Below are 15,375 nucleotides of genomic sequence, written 5' to 3' on the forward strand. Positions count from 1 at the left end.
GTACATTAATCTTTTATGGGTATCGCCCTTCCGTAAATTGCGAATATCCTCATTCTTTCATTGGGAAGGCTGAAGAGCAATTTTACAAAACGATACTAGAGATATGTTTTTCGTTGGAAAAAAAGTAAATAAAGACTTTTTGTTACAACACTAACACCAAGGGTTTAACACTGAGGTTCAGTTTGAAGGAAAATATGTAAACTTCTTCGACCCGACCCATTTACGATTAGTTTCTAAGGAGCAAAGTACATTCCTTTTCTGAATAAACCATAGCACAATAAACGAAGAATTACGAAACTGAATCGATATGTTTACAAAGGGAATTTGGAATCATAATACTTCGAATCATCATGAATTATTAGGTATCTTAATCGCAATAACCGTCTTAAATGTAGTACTAAACATGGGCTTATAAACACAATGAGCATGAAAATTGCCACCTTAAGGCAAGACTGAGTATAAAGCAGCTCATTTTAGACTCGTTAATTCATTGTTATTTTTTGGTCATTATGTTGCACAATATTTAGACACGCCAGCCTGTATGCAAATTTTTGCTTCAATTTGCAGTGTGATAATAGTAATTTTCGTGCCAAGGGCGTAAATCTCAATTGTTACGCCCGCAACTGGAAGTCGAAACGAGCAGAAATAATGTGACAGAAATTATACTTTAACCTCGAACGTACCGACAGGACGTTTTTGACTCGCGTACAAGATATTCAATAAAATAATATAAACTTTAAATAAAAATGAAAATTTTTTTACTTACACTTTGTGTGGCTTCTACAGTGTAAATTTGCAAAGACAGTCCTGGATCTCTCCAAATCATGGAGGACAGGCTCGGGCTGGCCTTCCTATTTGTTTTATGACAGCAGTAGCAGAGGATGAATATTGCTAGGATGATTCCACTCAGCATGGCCCTAAAAGTTGGGAACTAATAACACCTTTCGCAAAAAAACAAAGACAATTCTAAATATTACGTTTGCATCTGTAGTGAAACCACTTAAATTCGTTGAAAAAATGAAAAGATCGCAGGAATGCAAAATGGGCCTTACTACTTTGAACTTCTGACCTAAGCTTTCTTTCAGTTGAGCTGCAAAAGCAAATTTGGAGCACAAAGTGAACTTCGTATATGCATAATAGCACAAAATTGTATCCAGGCCTGTTGGGTTGGTGTTTCGGATAAGTGAAAATGATATTTTGTCTCGGAAAGGTCAGAACATTATCCAGCTTTATTGAATCAACATTACAAGTCTGTGTCCAACTTACCCTCCCAAAATAATATTTACCCCATGCACCGGGGCGGGGGGAGACCCGGGTGGGGGGTTCATGTGAGTTTGATTTAAATTGTCCTCATTGCTTCGGGATGATATTGCGAACTTCTTCATGTAGATCTTACACCTAAAATTAAATAGAAGTGACCGTTTGAAACACTGAAATGTACGATTATGTAAAAAGGTTCTATTGATTGCATGTAATATAGAGGAACTCATCAAGAATCGTGGGCGAACTTTCAATAACCCTAAGTGGCAATTTAATCCTCATCACACTATTCCTATTTTGTTGCTATCGTAAGGATCGATTCTATATTAAAATCGATTAAATGTTAATGTATTTGAGCGTATAAAACGTGGAACAATAACCATATAGGATGAACACATTCGGACATACGAAAGGTTGAAAAGCAATATGAAATATTGATTGAGGCGCTAGTATAATTTGCTTTTTATTAGACCCTTTCGACGAAATCCCATATACAGTGGTGGCCATAGAAATAGGACCACTGCTGATTCGATTTTAAATATGGAAAAAAGTTTATTGAAAGTTATTCTATCTCGTTCGAAATAAGGTCCTAAATTTCTACAAGGTTGGTAATTATTTGTGTCAATAGAAACCAGGGGAATTACCTTATGCTAGAATTGTATTTCCCCTGTTTCGTTTAGACAGGCAAAACTAAGGTGGTCATAATAATAGGACCAGTGTATTAAAAGCTCGTTATTTTTTTAATAACTTTCATAATTCCTCATTCATTAGAATAGCAATTGAAAGGTAAGTCTAATAATTATTTCGAAGCATTTTGATTGATTTTAATAATTAATATACAAACAGATGGGGCGTAAAAGCCACTGTTCTTTAACTGAAAGAATTAAAATACAAACACTTAGAGATAAGGGCAATTCCCTTCGTCAAATTTCTCAAAAACTAGGAAGATCGAAAACGTTAATAATAAATGCCCCCAAGCACGAAGAACAACAAGGAAATCGTGGTCATAAGAGGTTTACAACCATTTTGACCGACCGCCGAATAAAGCGAGAATTCTAAAAAAAAACTTTTTTAAGTTCCAAAAAGCTTCAAAAGGACCTAAAATTGGAAATAAGTTCCAGAACTATCCGAAGATGATTGCAAGAAGCTCATTTACATGGCCGAGTGGCTCGAAAGGTACCGTTGTTATAAAAAATAAACAAATTAAAAAGCATAAAATGTGCGAAAAATCATCTTCGCTTTGAAAATGAAGATGATAACATAAAATTGTGGAAAAATATTCTTTTTTCGGATGAAACAAAAATTAATTTGTTCGGTTCGGATGGTCGACGGTACGTGAGGCGGCCACCAAAAGAGGAATTGCTTCCAAAACATACTCTAAAAACCCTTAAACATGGAGGTGGTAATATAAAATTGTGCTTCTCTTGGTTCGGCGTTGGTCCTATTTATTGGATAAAAGGAATCCTGAACCAAGAGGAATACCTTAAAATAACGAAAAATGTTATGCTGCCATATGCTTCGGAAGAAATGCCATTAATTTGGAAATATCAAGAAGATAATGATCCGAAACATACGGCTAGGCGAGTGAAACAATTTTTTCAAAATGAAGCAATTTGTGTTGTGCCATGGCCTTCACAATCGCCGGATCTGAATCCCATCGAAAATCTTTGGGTACACCTTAAGGCTGCTGTGAAGGGTCATCAGGTCAAAAATAAAGAAAAACTGTGGTCCATAGTCCAACGGGAATGGGAAGCCATTCCTGTTGAGCTCTGCCAGCGTTTAATAAGATCAATGCCTAAAAGATTAAAGGCAGTGATTGCCCAAAAGGGAGAAGCAACCAAATATTGATCGTTAGGCCATATTCAATTGCTATTTTCGTTTTTTTTCCTTTTTTTTTTTTTTGATAATGTTTTACCGGTCCCATTTTTATGACCACATATTTATTTTGTTTTTATTGTTTCATTGAAGATTTTTATTTATTTTTCGTTAAATTATATTTTGGTATATTTTTTTCTTTATTATTAAAATGTATTCTAGTTTTTTTTGTTCAAATTTTTTATCTCTTTACTGATAAAAATAAAAAAATGAAATTTTTGAAGTGGTCCTATTTCTATGGCCACCACTGTATATGATTTTTATCTTCAAAGACTATTTGGTCTTTCTGCTTTTGTGATAAGAACGTTTACAACTATACATAAATAATCATTCATAAACTGCAAAAAAAAGAAGAGAAGAAAATGCATTTGGAAATGCTCGAATAAAGTGGTTGAAGGAAAAAAGAAGGAGGATTGCGCTCCTTATCTCACAAAAAGGGTTTAGAATGGTCCAGTTGTGATTATTGTTTTTCCATCTGCCTAAAGTCGCAGTCTTTTAGTCATTTTTGTCATATATGTGTCTTCGTATAGTATTTAGTTGGGTTCCTCATCTTTGTAATTAGTCTTAGAGTAATCTGTTCTATTATTAGTTTTTTCATTACATTTGCCTTCAGTATCTGCCCCAAAGACTGTCAATAATCTGCAGATGAACTTCCATATTCTCGTTGCAGTTGTTGTACCGATTCTTGTACCTCTATGCGTCAGCAATAAAAAATGTTTTATCCGTTTAGTAATTTTTATTCTTATATTTCGAACGTATTCATAATGGTGAATTTCGGTATTTCGTCGATCATTATTCTTAAGAATTTTACGTCTTTTTTCATTTAATTCTGTCACCGTTTGCTATCAACGTTGGGGATACTGATTTAATTTGATGATTTGAATGTAGAAGTTCTTGGTGAATTTGGTGTCAGTGAAGTTCCTAATATAAATAAACAAACGCTAATTTCAAAATTTTAAAGATTTCGATTTAGCTCATTTCCTCTTCTTGTTTCGTCCTAAAATTAGTTTTCCATTCTCCGAGGAAGATAAAGTAGTGAAAGCGACTTTCACACCTTTCATCCCTTTACACAGAAGTACTTATTTCTATGATCCCAACATTTAAATGATCGATTCTGAAGTGCACTTATTATGACCAGACCTTAACCTTTTTATGCACTATTTTATTCTATGAACTCGCTTTTTTTGTTTAATTAGCTTCGCTAATTGTTTATTGAAAAATTCAAATAGATTTTTTGGCAAAATTTTGCACTTTCCCTTTTTCAATTTTGGAATGGACACTTTTATAAACTCGTCAGATATTTGTCGATTTATTTAACAATAACATAAATGTCTGTGCATCTGATGCATCCATGGAAATTCGATAAAATGTCTACGTTTCATGCTAGTTTTAATTAGTTACAAGAGAAACATACTACTTTTCACAATAATAATTTTTCAGGACTAAACAGAATCGCCATTTTTTTAACTATGAACCAGGTCATTTTGATTTTGAACATAATCCGATTTAATTTGCATTTAAGGCATTGAAATAATAAATTTTATAGTTATCACCGTCAGTGCGATAATTGTTCTTTGAATAAGGTACATTTTTTATTACGCTGCGAAACTGTGCTAAACAAAAGCAAAATAGTATAGAATTTATTTACCCATTCTGCAAAATACTACAACTACAAGCACCACATTATAGGTGTTTGTTAATGGATGGTAAAAAATGAAATTAGTGAATCATGACCTTATTTTGAGACAAACACTTCATTCAAATGCATGTCCTAAATTGTGTCCATTATGATTTACAGGGTGTTTTTTTTTCGCCATTCATAAATTTTTTTGTTATATGTATAGATAATTAACTCAAAATTGGTGATAATAACAATTTTAGCATTGCAAACAAACTGAAATAATTATTATTTAAAATATTCTACACGGCGTTAGTTTTTTCGTTGTTTCTCCCAGTATTTTACATCAGAACTTTTTTCATGTTATTCCTAGATTTTGTTCATTAATTTCATTTAACCCCTTATGTATTTTATTAAATCTGTTGCCTCTTCAGTTTTTTCTTAATTAAGATCAATAGCCTAGATCAATAGCAAAGAGATATTTGCAACAATTTAAACTACTCATTTTAATCATAATCAAAGTGATTGCTGAAAATGTGCTCCTGCTACTAAAATACAGGACTACCTTTGTTCTCATGGATTGCCCGAGTATATGAAAAATTCCAAGTATATTTCTAGTAGTTTGACAAGCATTTACACTTTGTCTACAATTCACTACCTTTTCATTTGCTCATATCCTTAGGTCAAGTGAGGCGAACACGGTTAGGTATCTTTGCAAATATCTCTTAAACTATTGTTGCTAATAAAAGGCACTGAAGAGGCAAAAAGTTAATAAATAATATACGGCATTAATTGAAGTTGAAGAATAAAATTTAAAAACGTCATTAAAAAAGATCCGATGTAAAATTTGAGAGCGACCACGGGAAAATAACGCTCTGTAAAGTATTTAAGACAATAGGGATTCCAGTTTCGTCTTAATGGTAAAGTGATTTTTACCACCAACGTTGAGTTAATTGTCTTTACAAATAGCTGAGAAATTCATGAAAATCGAAAAAAATCACACTCTGTAAATTAAAATGAGAGCAATTTGGGACCTTTATACGAAGTTATTATTATTAAAATTCGCTCATGATTCACCCATTTCATTTTTCACCATCCATTAACAAACACCATGTATATACAACACTTGCTGTAACTCAATTAAATCTTTGATTATAAATAGCCGGACCTTATACACGGGGCCGTTCCATAGCTAAAAGCAATAAGTATAAACGCAAAAATTCTGAGAACATTTAGGCCCAATGCGATTTTTTTTCAAAATATTTTACATTTAGAGCTTTCAGTCCTATTAGATGTTGTTCGTTGAATTCGTCTGGAGTCGAGTAAACACGGACAGAAATCAGTCAAGTATGTTGAACCAGCAGGAGAACGTCCTGCCAACACTATCTGCCGTGTCCTTTTTGATGAAGCTCGACTAACTTTGCGAGTGTAGGCAGCAGGACATCGCGCACAGGCGCGACAGATGGCGCTGATAGGCCTTTTTCTGGAAGCTCAACACTTTCCATTTATGTTGTAGATATTTGCTTGAGTTTAATTGACTGCAAACTGAGATGAACCGATCTGACGAGACCTGATAGAGTCGAAAATCGAAAACGGTCGTCGTGGTACTTTGGGAGCTAACTCAACACAAAACACAAAGTCAGAATTCAACATAAAGTCATAATTACGTTTCACTATCGAAATTTTTACTATTTCTCATCTTCAAAAATAAAGAGTGACGCGCCACAGGAGTCCCTAGATATCTGACATTAAAGATTAAAACGTATTATTACTTAATGCCTCATTCCAGCTCTTTGATTAATTAACTCGAACACCCTTTAAACTGGCTTCATCTCTATTAGATGTAAGTCGGGTTCATCTTGAGCCAAGACAACGCAAACAGAAGTTACCAGGGGCAAGTGTGACGGACGTGCAGGAAAATGTTTTATTAACGCCATCTGTCGAGTCGTATTTACTGCAACTCAAATAAATCTTCGAGTGTAAGGAGCAGAACGTTGAACACGCAGGACCAGCAGATGGCACTGGTAGATTTTTTTCCTAAAGGCCCAACGTACTTGCCGTTGAAATTTCCAATTTCTGCCTGCTCTCGATTGATTTCAGGCCGAGACGAACCGACCTGATTGCCTGATGAAATCTAATAAGGTCGAAACTTGAAACCGGTCTTCGGTGGTTAATTTAATGCAGAGCACTGAGCAAGAGCGAGGCATAGTCTTCGCAAGCTTTAATATTCTCAAATTTCTTCTACTTTCTTTCGGCCATTGCATTTATCGTTAAGAGTAAAGGCCGATACGCCATACAGGTGGTATTTCTAAATAGGTGACATGTTGAAGATCTTACGTAAATAAATGTTTATTTACGTAGCTTCGCCACCAAGCAATCGACATGGTTTTGCCGATCCAGTATACGATCGAATTAGAAATCAATAAATTTTACTTGTATCAGATTTTTGCATCATTCGACATAACTAAATGTCAGTATTTTGGATTTTGAGATGTTCAGCCTCGATCTCCTTCATTTATAAATCAGTCATCAATGGCTTTACGTGCTTTCTTTAGTTTATCATCACTCATGACATGCCAATCCCGTCTGTCGACTAAAGCGGCCTTGTTACCCTCAGTTCTGTATACAGGGTGAGTCGGGAGGATCGTGCCAAACTTCAGGAACGTGTTGTACATGAAATATAAATGTAAAAAAACTCAAATGTTGTTATCCGATTTTCGTTCGTTTACAAGTTATAGCGTAAACAAAATTAAAACATAAAATTTAAAAAAATTATAAATTTCATAAGAAATTCCATAAATTAACGTTTGGATATCATAGTAAATGTTCAAAAATATTGCCATTAACTTCTAAACATTTTCGGCTTCGTCTATGAAGAGCATTCGTTGCGCTCCTGATTGTTTCATGTCTTTCTTTAATAGCAGCTGCAGCATTTCTAATGCTGCAGCTGCAGTGCATCTTGAGTGTCCACTTCAGTTTTAAACCAACCCCACAAACAATAGTCTAGTGGTGTGAGGTCTGGAGACCTTGGAGGCCAACTAATAGGGCCACCACGACCAATCCAACGTCCAGGAAAGGTACGTTTATGGTAAATAGAATCCAAGTTAAAAAAATTTATTTACGCTATAACTTGTAAACAAACGAAAATCGGATAACAACATTTAAGTTTTTTTACATTTATTTTTCATGTACAACACGCTCCTGAAGTTTGGCACGATCCTCCCGACTCACCCTGTATATAGGTACAGCAGGCACAAACTGGGTCCCACTACGGAGCCCTTTGGTATTTCACTAAGGTACACAATGTCTTGCACGGTTTTCGACTTACTTACATGAAATTGCTTCTAGAGAGTTTTTAGTTGCTATAAATTTATTTATAATATCATGTGTGTTTGAAGTTAACTGATAGGTGGTACCACCAGCAGGTGAATAACCGGAATTAACTTCTTTACTACATCTGAGAACTTTGCTATATTTACGAACTCGCATAGTGGCTACTATTTTACCTCAAAAGTGATTCTGCAAAAAAAATCTAACTATTTTAGAGATATTTTTTTAAACTTTTAGTAACCAATATTTATTTATACTGTGGTTTATGACACACCGTATATGATGCAAAAAAATGTTCTAAATGAAAAAAATGGAATTAAAGCTTTTATGAGACAATTTAAATGAACAACAAATGACCTTTAAAAGGCTGTAAAGAACACCAAGGTGTACCTCTCTTGGCATCAAATAAGTTTGTTAAAGTTTCAAAAGTACGGTTAGAAGTGAACGCCCTGTCTCACTTGGAAAAATCCACACTCTATGAACCATTTCAAAGATTTTATTCGTAGTATTTTAGTCTTTTTCACTATACCAACGTATTGATTTACTCATATTATACATATACAGGGTGTCTCGTATTAGTAGATCAGTCCGCTAACCGCCAACGAAAATAATTAAATATGTTCGTAAAAAAAATAAATTGAACTTTATGATATTTTGTTCTTTGGCGCTTTATACTCGTTATATAAATTGGTGAAGTTAGTAAAAAAATAACTTTTGTTAACAACTTTGGTGTTTCTTAACTTACTTTAATGAAATTTTACAGAGATTTGTAGTTCGATTAGTCGCATATTTCCTATGATTTAGGCCAAGAAATTCGGAGGTACGATGACGAAAATGGGGGGTCGTGTACACATTTCCCCCCTAACTTTTTTTGCAGATTTAAAACGCCAACGGTGCATTTGTTCAGTTAGTCAAATTAGTTGTTTTTTTTTCTGGAATTTTTTGTTCTTGTAAAATTTTGATTGACAGCTTATTTTTGAATACATTCCAAATTTGCCCCGTAATAAGCGACTTCAGTTTTTTATTTATTTCGAGAACGTAGTTCCAAAATACACGTGATTGTTGTTTTGAATGCTTTCTGTAAGTTACACTTATTAATGTCTCGATTTTTCACTGAAAAAGCAGTCATTCGTGTGCTAATATCTGGATTGTTATGAAAAATTTGTAGCGTTTCGTCTTCCTGGTGGGGTTAATTAAATGAATAAATAATGGGATCCACATATTGAGGGATAATACGCTGAAATATCTTCTAAAGTGAGCTGTAAACCAAAATTTTAGAAGAATTTAGAGATCCAGAAAAAGACACAACTAGTTAGAGTAACTAAACAAATGCACCATTGGCGTGCGCAAAAAAAGAGGAGGATATATACACGACGCCCTAGTTTCCCTATTGTTTTTCCAGATTTTTTACGCAAATCATAGAAAATATGCGCCCAATCGAATCATACATCACTGTAAAATTTCATTAACGTATGTTAAGAAACATCCAAGTGACTGACAAAAGTGATTTTTTTTAAATAACTTCAACGCCCTGTGTAATCAGTATAAAGCGCCAATGAAAAAAGTGCCATTAAGAAAACTCTAATTATTCGCATGAAGAATCTTCTGTTTACGGGGTGATCTGCTAATATGAGGCACTGCATATTCTTTTCAATTGCTCGTTGAGACAGTACGAAATTAAAATGGTATTTCGACTACCAAATAACAAGTGCTTGGGTCAAACAATTGCCAATGAATTTTTTACACATTTTTCCTAAGGATTATTTGAGCTGCAGAATGCACCTAATTGTATAATTTTCCTATTCATTACGTAATTTTCTTTTGGTGAAAATACGTCCGCTTTAGTTTCCGTTTTGCCCTTTTTTTAATAAATAGTTGAAAGGCGTAATATTTCATTCTCATTTGCAAAAAAGCCGTCTAATCGCCTGTTTTATCCCTTCAGTATTCAGAGTGTTTCAGCTATTTGTCCAAAGTTTTAATTAGCCTTTAAAAAAATCGCCTGACAGTGCAGACCGGGAGCGGTTGGCAAACTTTGCATCCAGTCTGGCTTTCCCCGCTTATGGCATTACGTGATCATGCCAGATTATTGGATTCCCCCCCCCCCCCTTATTCAAGTTGGAATTTTAAACTGTTCCAGCAATATTTGCTTTGTTTTTCTATAAATACTTAAGGGCCGTAACAATAGAGTCGGCAATTATTTGGGATATTGTTATTTTTGAAAAAAGTTCGCATCATTCAAGTGCCACGTTTCAAATAAACCCCGTTATTGTCCGTTTTCCATTGAACTATAATCTTATACTCTTTTTTTTTTATTTAAATTTTGATTTTCTTTTGCTAGGTCTCTTCGCTCGTCGAGGACAAATAATGTTGGTATAACAATTTACAATTAAGTCGCAGGAAATCAGTTTGATGGTATACAAAAACACGAGATTTTTACATCGATTCAAAAAGAAAGTTTTGTTTATACGCACTGAAGCAAATTGTGGATATTTTGGACAATTGCTAATTAAAAAATACTTTTTCAATAAATTAATAATTGTTATCAATAAATTATTTTTACTTAATATCGCACACTTACTTACGCGTTATGGAGATTTAAAATCCCTAAATTTCTAAAATGGTTTGGATTAATGCAATGAATAAGGTGCACCTTTGAGCTTTAGAAATGACAGATCTACCAATTTGCTGCTTAAAATCACAATGATTGCTTTTGAAGAAAAAATGAGGGCATAAATGTGCACCATACAGGCTGCAACTAGCACCCCCTTCTTCGAAACTCAAATCCCGTAAAATGTTTTTTAGCGGTCTTAAAAACATACAGATGCAAAATTTGAAGAAGACATCTTCAAAACTACCCGATTTATTTAAATAAATTCAAATTTAAAAATTAACTTTAAATCCCTGTATATCCTAAAGGAATAACATTTTCGTAATGCAACTCGAGCTACATCTTGTTATTTTAATGTTTAGATTATAAGATTCCTTTTTCGCGCATTCTTTACGGAACACCCTGTATATATTTTATATGTGTAATATTTGTGCTCGTTTGAACTGACTCCTAGTTAGATTCGCCGTTAAGATCGATTATTTCACGAGAACGAATGTTCGAATTTCAAAGTCGCCTGATCTCTTTAGAAACGCATTGCAATTTAAACCGAATCTTAATATCCAATACTGTTATCTGGAATGTGCTTAATCTCCCATAACGGAGATCATATATACGTACTTCCCTAACTTGAACTGGGATCATCCCTAATAGTCTTTTCGAAACATTCGCGAGGCTTAGTGGCAGTTGGAAGCATTAATCTATATCAAAAACCATCACGTTTATCATTTTGATTTAAAACCACATATTACAACACGGAACAGGCGTCGGTGTCTAAGAAGCACGTAAATTGAGTCGAATGTAAATTTTTTAAAAGGTGTTATCTCTTCTGATGTCCACGTGGGATGTCTTATTATGACGAAGCTATGACAACCGGGCCACGTGTCAATATTGATTTCGCTTTTCCGATCATTTTTAATTCCCCAAATCTGAAGCAATGACTGAAATAGCGTGATCGGTTCAAAAAAAGTCTTTCAAAGTTGTTATTATACCGATCTCTGAAAGGCGATTAAACGACTAGTTATTTACCATTCTTATCGTGTCAAGTATAATTTTGAATTTAGCCAGTCTGATGGAAATATGTAGTTCCATGAAAAGTTCCCGACCCTAATTCTCGGAACTTCTAAAATACTGGGAAAAATAGTAAGGAAATTACTGCTAGATACAATGAAACCCCCACAATGAATGAGTCTGAAAAGAACTCATTATGAACTCTATTATTTATTATATATTATAACTGCTCTATTCTAGAGAAAAAATAGACAAAATGAGGTCAAACCTGATGAATGTGGTGCGAGAGCAATGCGGAAAGAAAGTGTGATGCGCAAAAATAGAGCGGAATGGTGAAAGAACGCGGCAAAATGACAGGAAGAGGAACGGAGAAAATTGAGAAATCGACGGCCGAAGTCAAAGAAATCTGCATTTCAGATGTGTGTTCGGGTTTCTGGTTCTCAAATCAAATTCAGGAACAACCCAGACAGAACAGGAGACCAAATAACTAAATAAGATTAAACCGAATTCCTGAGCTGACCTACAAAATTGGTCCTTTTGGAACCGTGGAGAATAATGGAAAAAACCAGTACAATTAGAAAAAAATTGGGAAGAATCAGAATGTTTGGGCACAAGTGATTTAAAGATGTGTATGTTTATATGTTTGAGATTGTTTGTTTTTCCTTTATTTTCTCTGGGAATAACGTCTCATATACAAGAAGTTGTTGAATGGCAGAATGGCACACTACTCTCAAAATAATGTCAGCTTTCACTTAAAATAGTATGCAATTGCACTGCCCGAACAACTCTTGCTTACATACGTGTGACACACTATTCTCAAAAAAAAAAATAATAAAAGAAACACAATACAATAAAACGCAGAATAAACAGAATTAAGAAAAAAATTAATTGAGTAAACTGTATTATTTTTTGTGTTAATCTTATTTGCTGCAGTCGGAGCGACATTCTTTCTCTAAAGTTCTATTTAGAGTTCCAAAAAAAGATTAGCACCAAAATCTGCTTTAGTATAACAATCCTACCTTGTTACTAGAGCCGTTGTGTCAGTCCTGCAGGTGATTTAGCATCTCATTTTGTGATATTTTTAAAGGCCAAAATGCGCACAGGTCAAACTCTGTCAGCTGATAAGCATCAGATTTGATAAGTTTGTTAATCTGAAACAAAATTATTGTTGTTACGAGAATTGTTTCCATTTAGTGCAGTCAAGAACCGTTATTAGTCATATTTGTCAAACTAGCTGTTCCCCAAATAGAAGACTTTTATAACAGCTGTTTATGTAACAAGTTAGGATATGCACAGTTTTATGTAACGAGCAAGATTCTGTGCAAAGCGAACTCCCACAAAATGGCACTCGTAACACAAAACCAAATTTCCGAATAAGGTTACTAGTCCATTTCTATTTGTAATTTTATTGTACGATGAAAAAATCACAAGAAGATAGGTAAATTTGAATATAGGACAAGTTAGAGACAAGTTTCGCAAGGAGAATCTAGCGTTCTAATAGACATGGAAAGAGGATATTGGAAAGCTCGACGACATGAACTTCTACTGCATAACTTCATTAGATACATGTATGGTGTAAAAAATGGTATACGCACATCAATCTGACCATGACCGAAGACATGCTCACATGACGCATGTAAAATATGCAAAAAAGTTTTTCTCGCCATTTGCCAGATATTTTGAAAAAACCTTCTCAAAATCTGAAAATTTATAATACTGCCCTGATATTTTCTTCAATTAAATCATCAACAACCGGCACCTTATTATTTATTGGACCATTATGTATATGAGTTTTGTCAAAACGATTCTGTCTCCATTAAAGTTTCCTTAAAAATGTCCTATACGGTAGAAGAAAAAGTAAACGTGATTAAATGGTACTATACTGAAAACAGTTGGGATTATTCGAACATTTACTAACTTAGAAATAAAATTAGAAATGTTTAGTTATGGAAAATCTCAGGGTAGCATGATAAGTTTGCAGATTTAGTAAAGTTTTTTCGAAATATCTCGCAAATGGTGGGAAAAAGATTTTTTTTTAATTTTTTACATGCGAGTTTCTCATTAAAGCCTACACCTTCAAAACAGCCTAATGCAATTTTACCCTTAAACAAACAAGGAAGATAATATTAAATGGTATGGAAATTTACATGGGTTTTCCTATGAACGATCCAGCAATGCAGCACCCTGTACTTTTTCCTTGAATTTTCCCAGACTATGCCCGTTTCGGTTGTACCACCACAACCATTACTACTAGGCAAAACTAGTGATTTGTAACTATGTTGCGATATGGAGGTACTTGCTTTCAGTTCATAATATATTAGGAAATGAATCTTGTTTGGCTGCCATTTTGCCAATTAAGAAAACTGATAATTTATTTGGTAAAATTAGAAAAAGTTATCATAAAATATAGATCGATGACTGATACTAAATTTGAAAAAATTCCGACACAACTTGAATAATACAGGGGTCTCCAAAAAACGGGCATATCTGTTATTTGTAAACAGATTTTGATGAACCAAAAACCAAATAAAATAATATTTTTCGGTGTACTAAGTAATGTTAAACTTGAATTTTTTTTTAATCTCAACTTTTTCTGTTTCACGTGTCAAGTTCAAAATTTCTAATAGAACTCCATTCCTTTTTACATTTTTGGGCAGGAAATATTTTTATGAATTTGAAGATGAATGGTAAGTTAACCTAAAAAAAAATTAAAAATTTCAGCAGTATAAGTTGTGTAGCAATCTGTATCCGAAATTTGGACATTGTGAGTTATGTAACAATCTATATCGTCATGGGGCCGTCTGCATTATTCTGTGGTCATCTGCATTTTAATCCATCTCATCCTATTGTATTATCTTGTACGAAGATGCCTGGTGCCATGAACAAGTGGCGCCCATATGATACCCAGTGAAAAGGGACAAGATAAAACAACTTCAGTGCCTCAGCAATTTCTCTTACTGATGTTTTTGGATCCTCTTCAACATTAGGCAATACGCTGAGTTCTAAATTTTCATCGAAGTCTTCCCATGATTTTGTTTTGGCTTTTTTAAAAATCTATGGCGTCGGAAGTTGTCTTCTAAACTTTTAAATTTATTACAATTAGGTACTTCTCTATTAGGCAACAGGGTAGAACAAAGGTGTAGTGCTTCATTGGAGTTCTTATTGCTTTGGAAACATGTTTCAAGCATATTTGTAAATTTACCGTTCATTTTTAAATAATTTCAACTGAAACTGACATTTGATAAAGGTCGCCAATAACAACACTAATAATGATTTTTATTGCACTAAAGAACGAATTTACAGTAATCACACTAACAGTGTAACGGCTCACAGAAAGTAATGGCAAGGATGATGTGAATCAAAGTAAAGACTTTTGAAGAAGCTGCAAATTCGAAAAATATTGCATTTAAAAATTATACTCGGTATAATAAAAAAATGCGAGTGTCTAGAGAGCTCCAATATCCAAATGTATACTGGGTGGTCACAATCTACATCATCGTTTGAGTTACTTTTTTATTAATAAAGATGTAAATTCTGTTAAGTAGGGAAATTGGATCAGAGCTCGGAGAATTCGGTGCCACTTTTAGATTTGAGGAAACTTCTAAAATTACTGAAACGTTCGGTTAAAAAATGAAAATGAGCTGTTATTTCAGCATTAAGCACCTCGTATACTATT

The 15,375-nt window shown here is 34.0% G+C and overlaps 2 protein-coding genes across 13 annotated transcripts in view; one reads left to right on the top strand and one right to left on the bottom strand.

Annotated features, from left to right (window-relative positions):
* The window catches only part of fdl (fused lobes), a 113,049-nt gene that overhangs the window by 59,015 nt on the left and 38,659 nt on the right, over positions 1-15,375 (top strand). The gene's annotated exons all lie outside the window — the stretch shown is intronic.
* s-cup (stanley-cup) overlaps positions 1-15,375 on the bottom strand; it is a 66,377-nt gene that overhangs the window by 8,013 nt on the left and 42,989 nt on the right. For 3 of the 5 annotated variants that reach the window (XM_066296211.1, XM_066296212.1, XM_066296210.1), the window contains exons 2-4: positions 12,719-12,850; positions 1,267-1,398; positions 767-917 (exon numbers count right to left, since the gene is read on the bottom strand). In XM_066296211.1, the coding sequence (XP_066152308.1) occupies positions 767-917; positions 1,267-1,385 (270 nt within the window). In that variant the 5' untranslated portion in view covers positions 1,386-1,398; positions 12,719-12,850. The remainder of the gene's footprint in view (positions 1-766; positions 918-1,266; positions 1,399-12,718; positions 12,851-15,375) is intronic. The other 2 variants (XM_066296214.1, XM_066296213.1) reach the window with 1 other exon arrangement.

This window comes from Euwallacea fornicatus, chromosome 24 (assembly GCF_040115645.1).
Source record: "Euwallacea fornicatus isolate EFF26 chromosome 24, ASM4011564v1, whole genome shotgun sequence".
NCBI classification, from domain to species: Eukaryota; Metazoa; Arthropoda; class Insecta; order Coleoptera; family Curculionidae; genus Euwallacea; species Euwallacea fornicatus.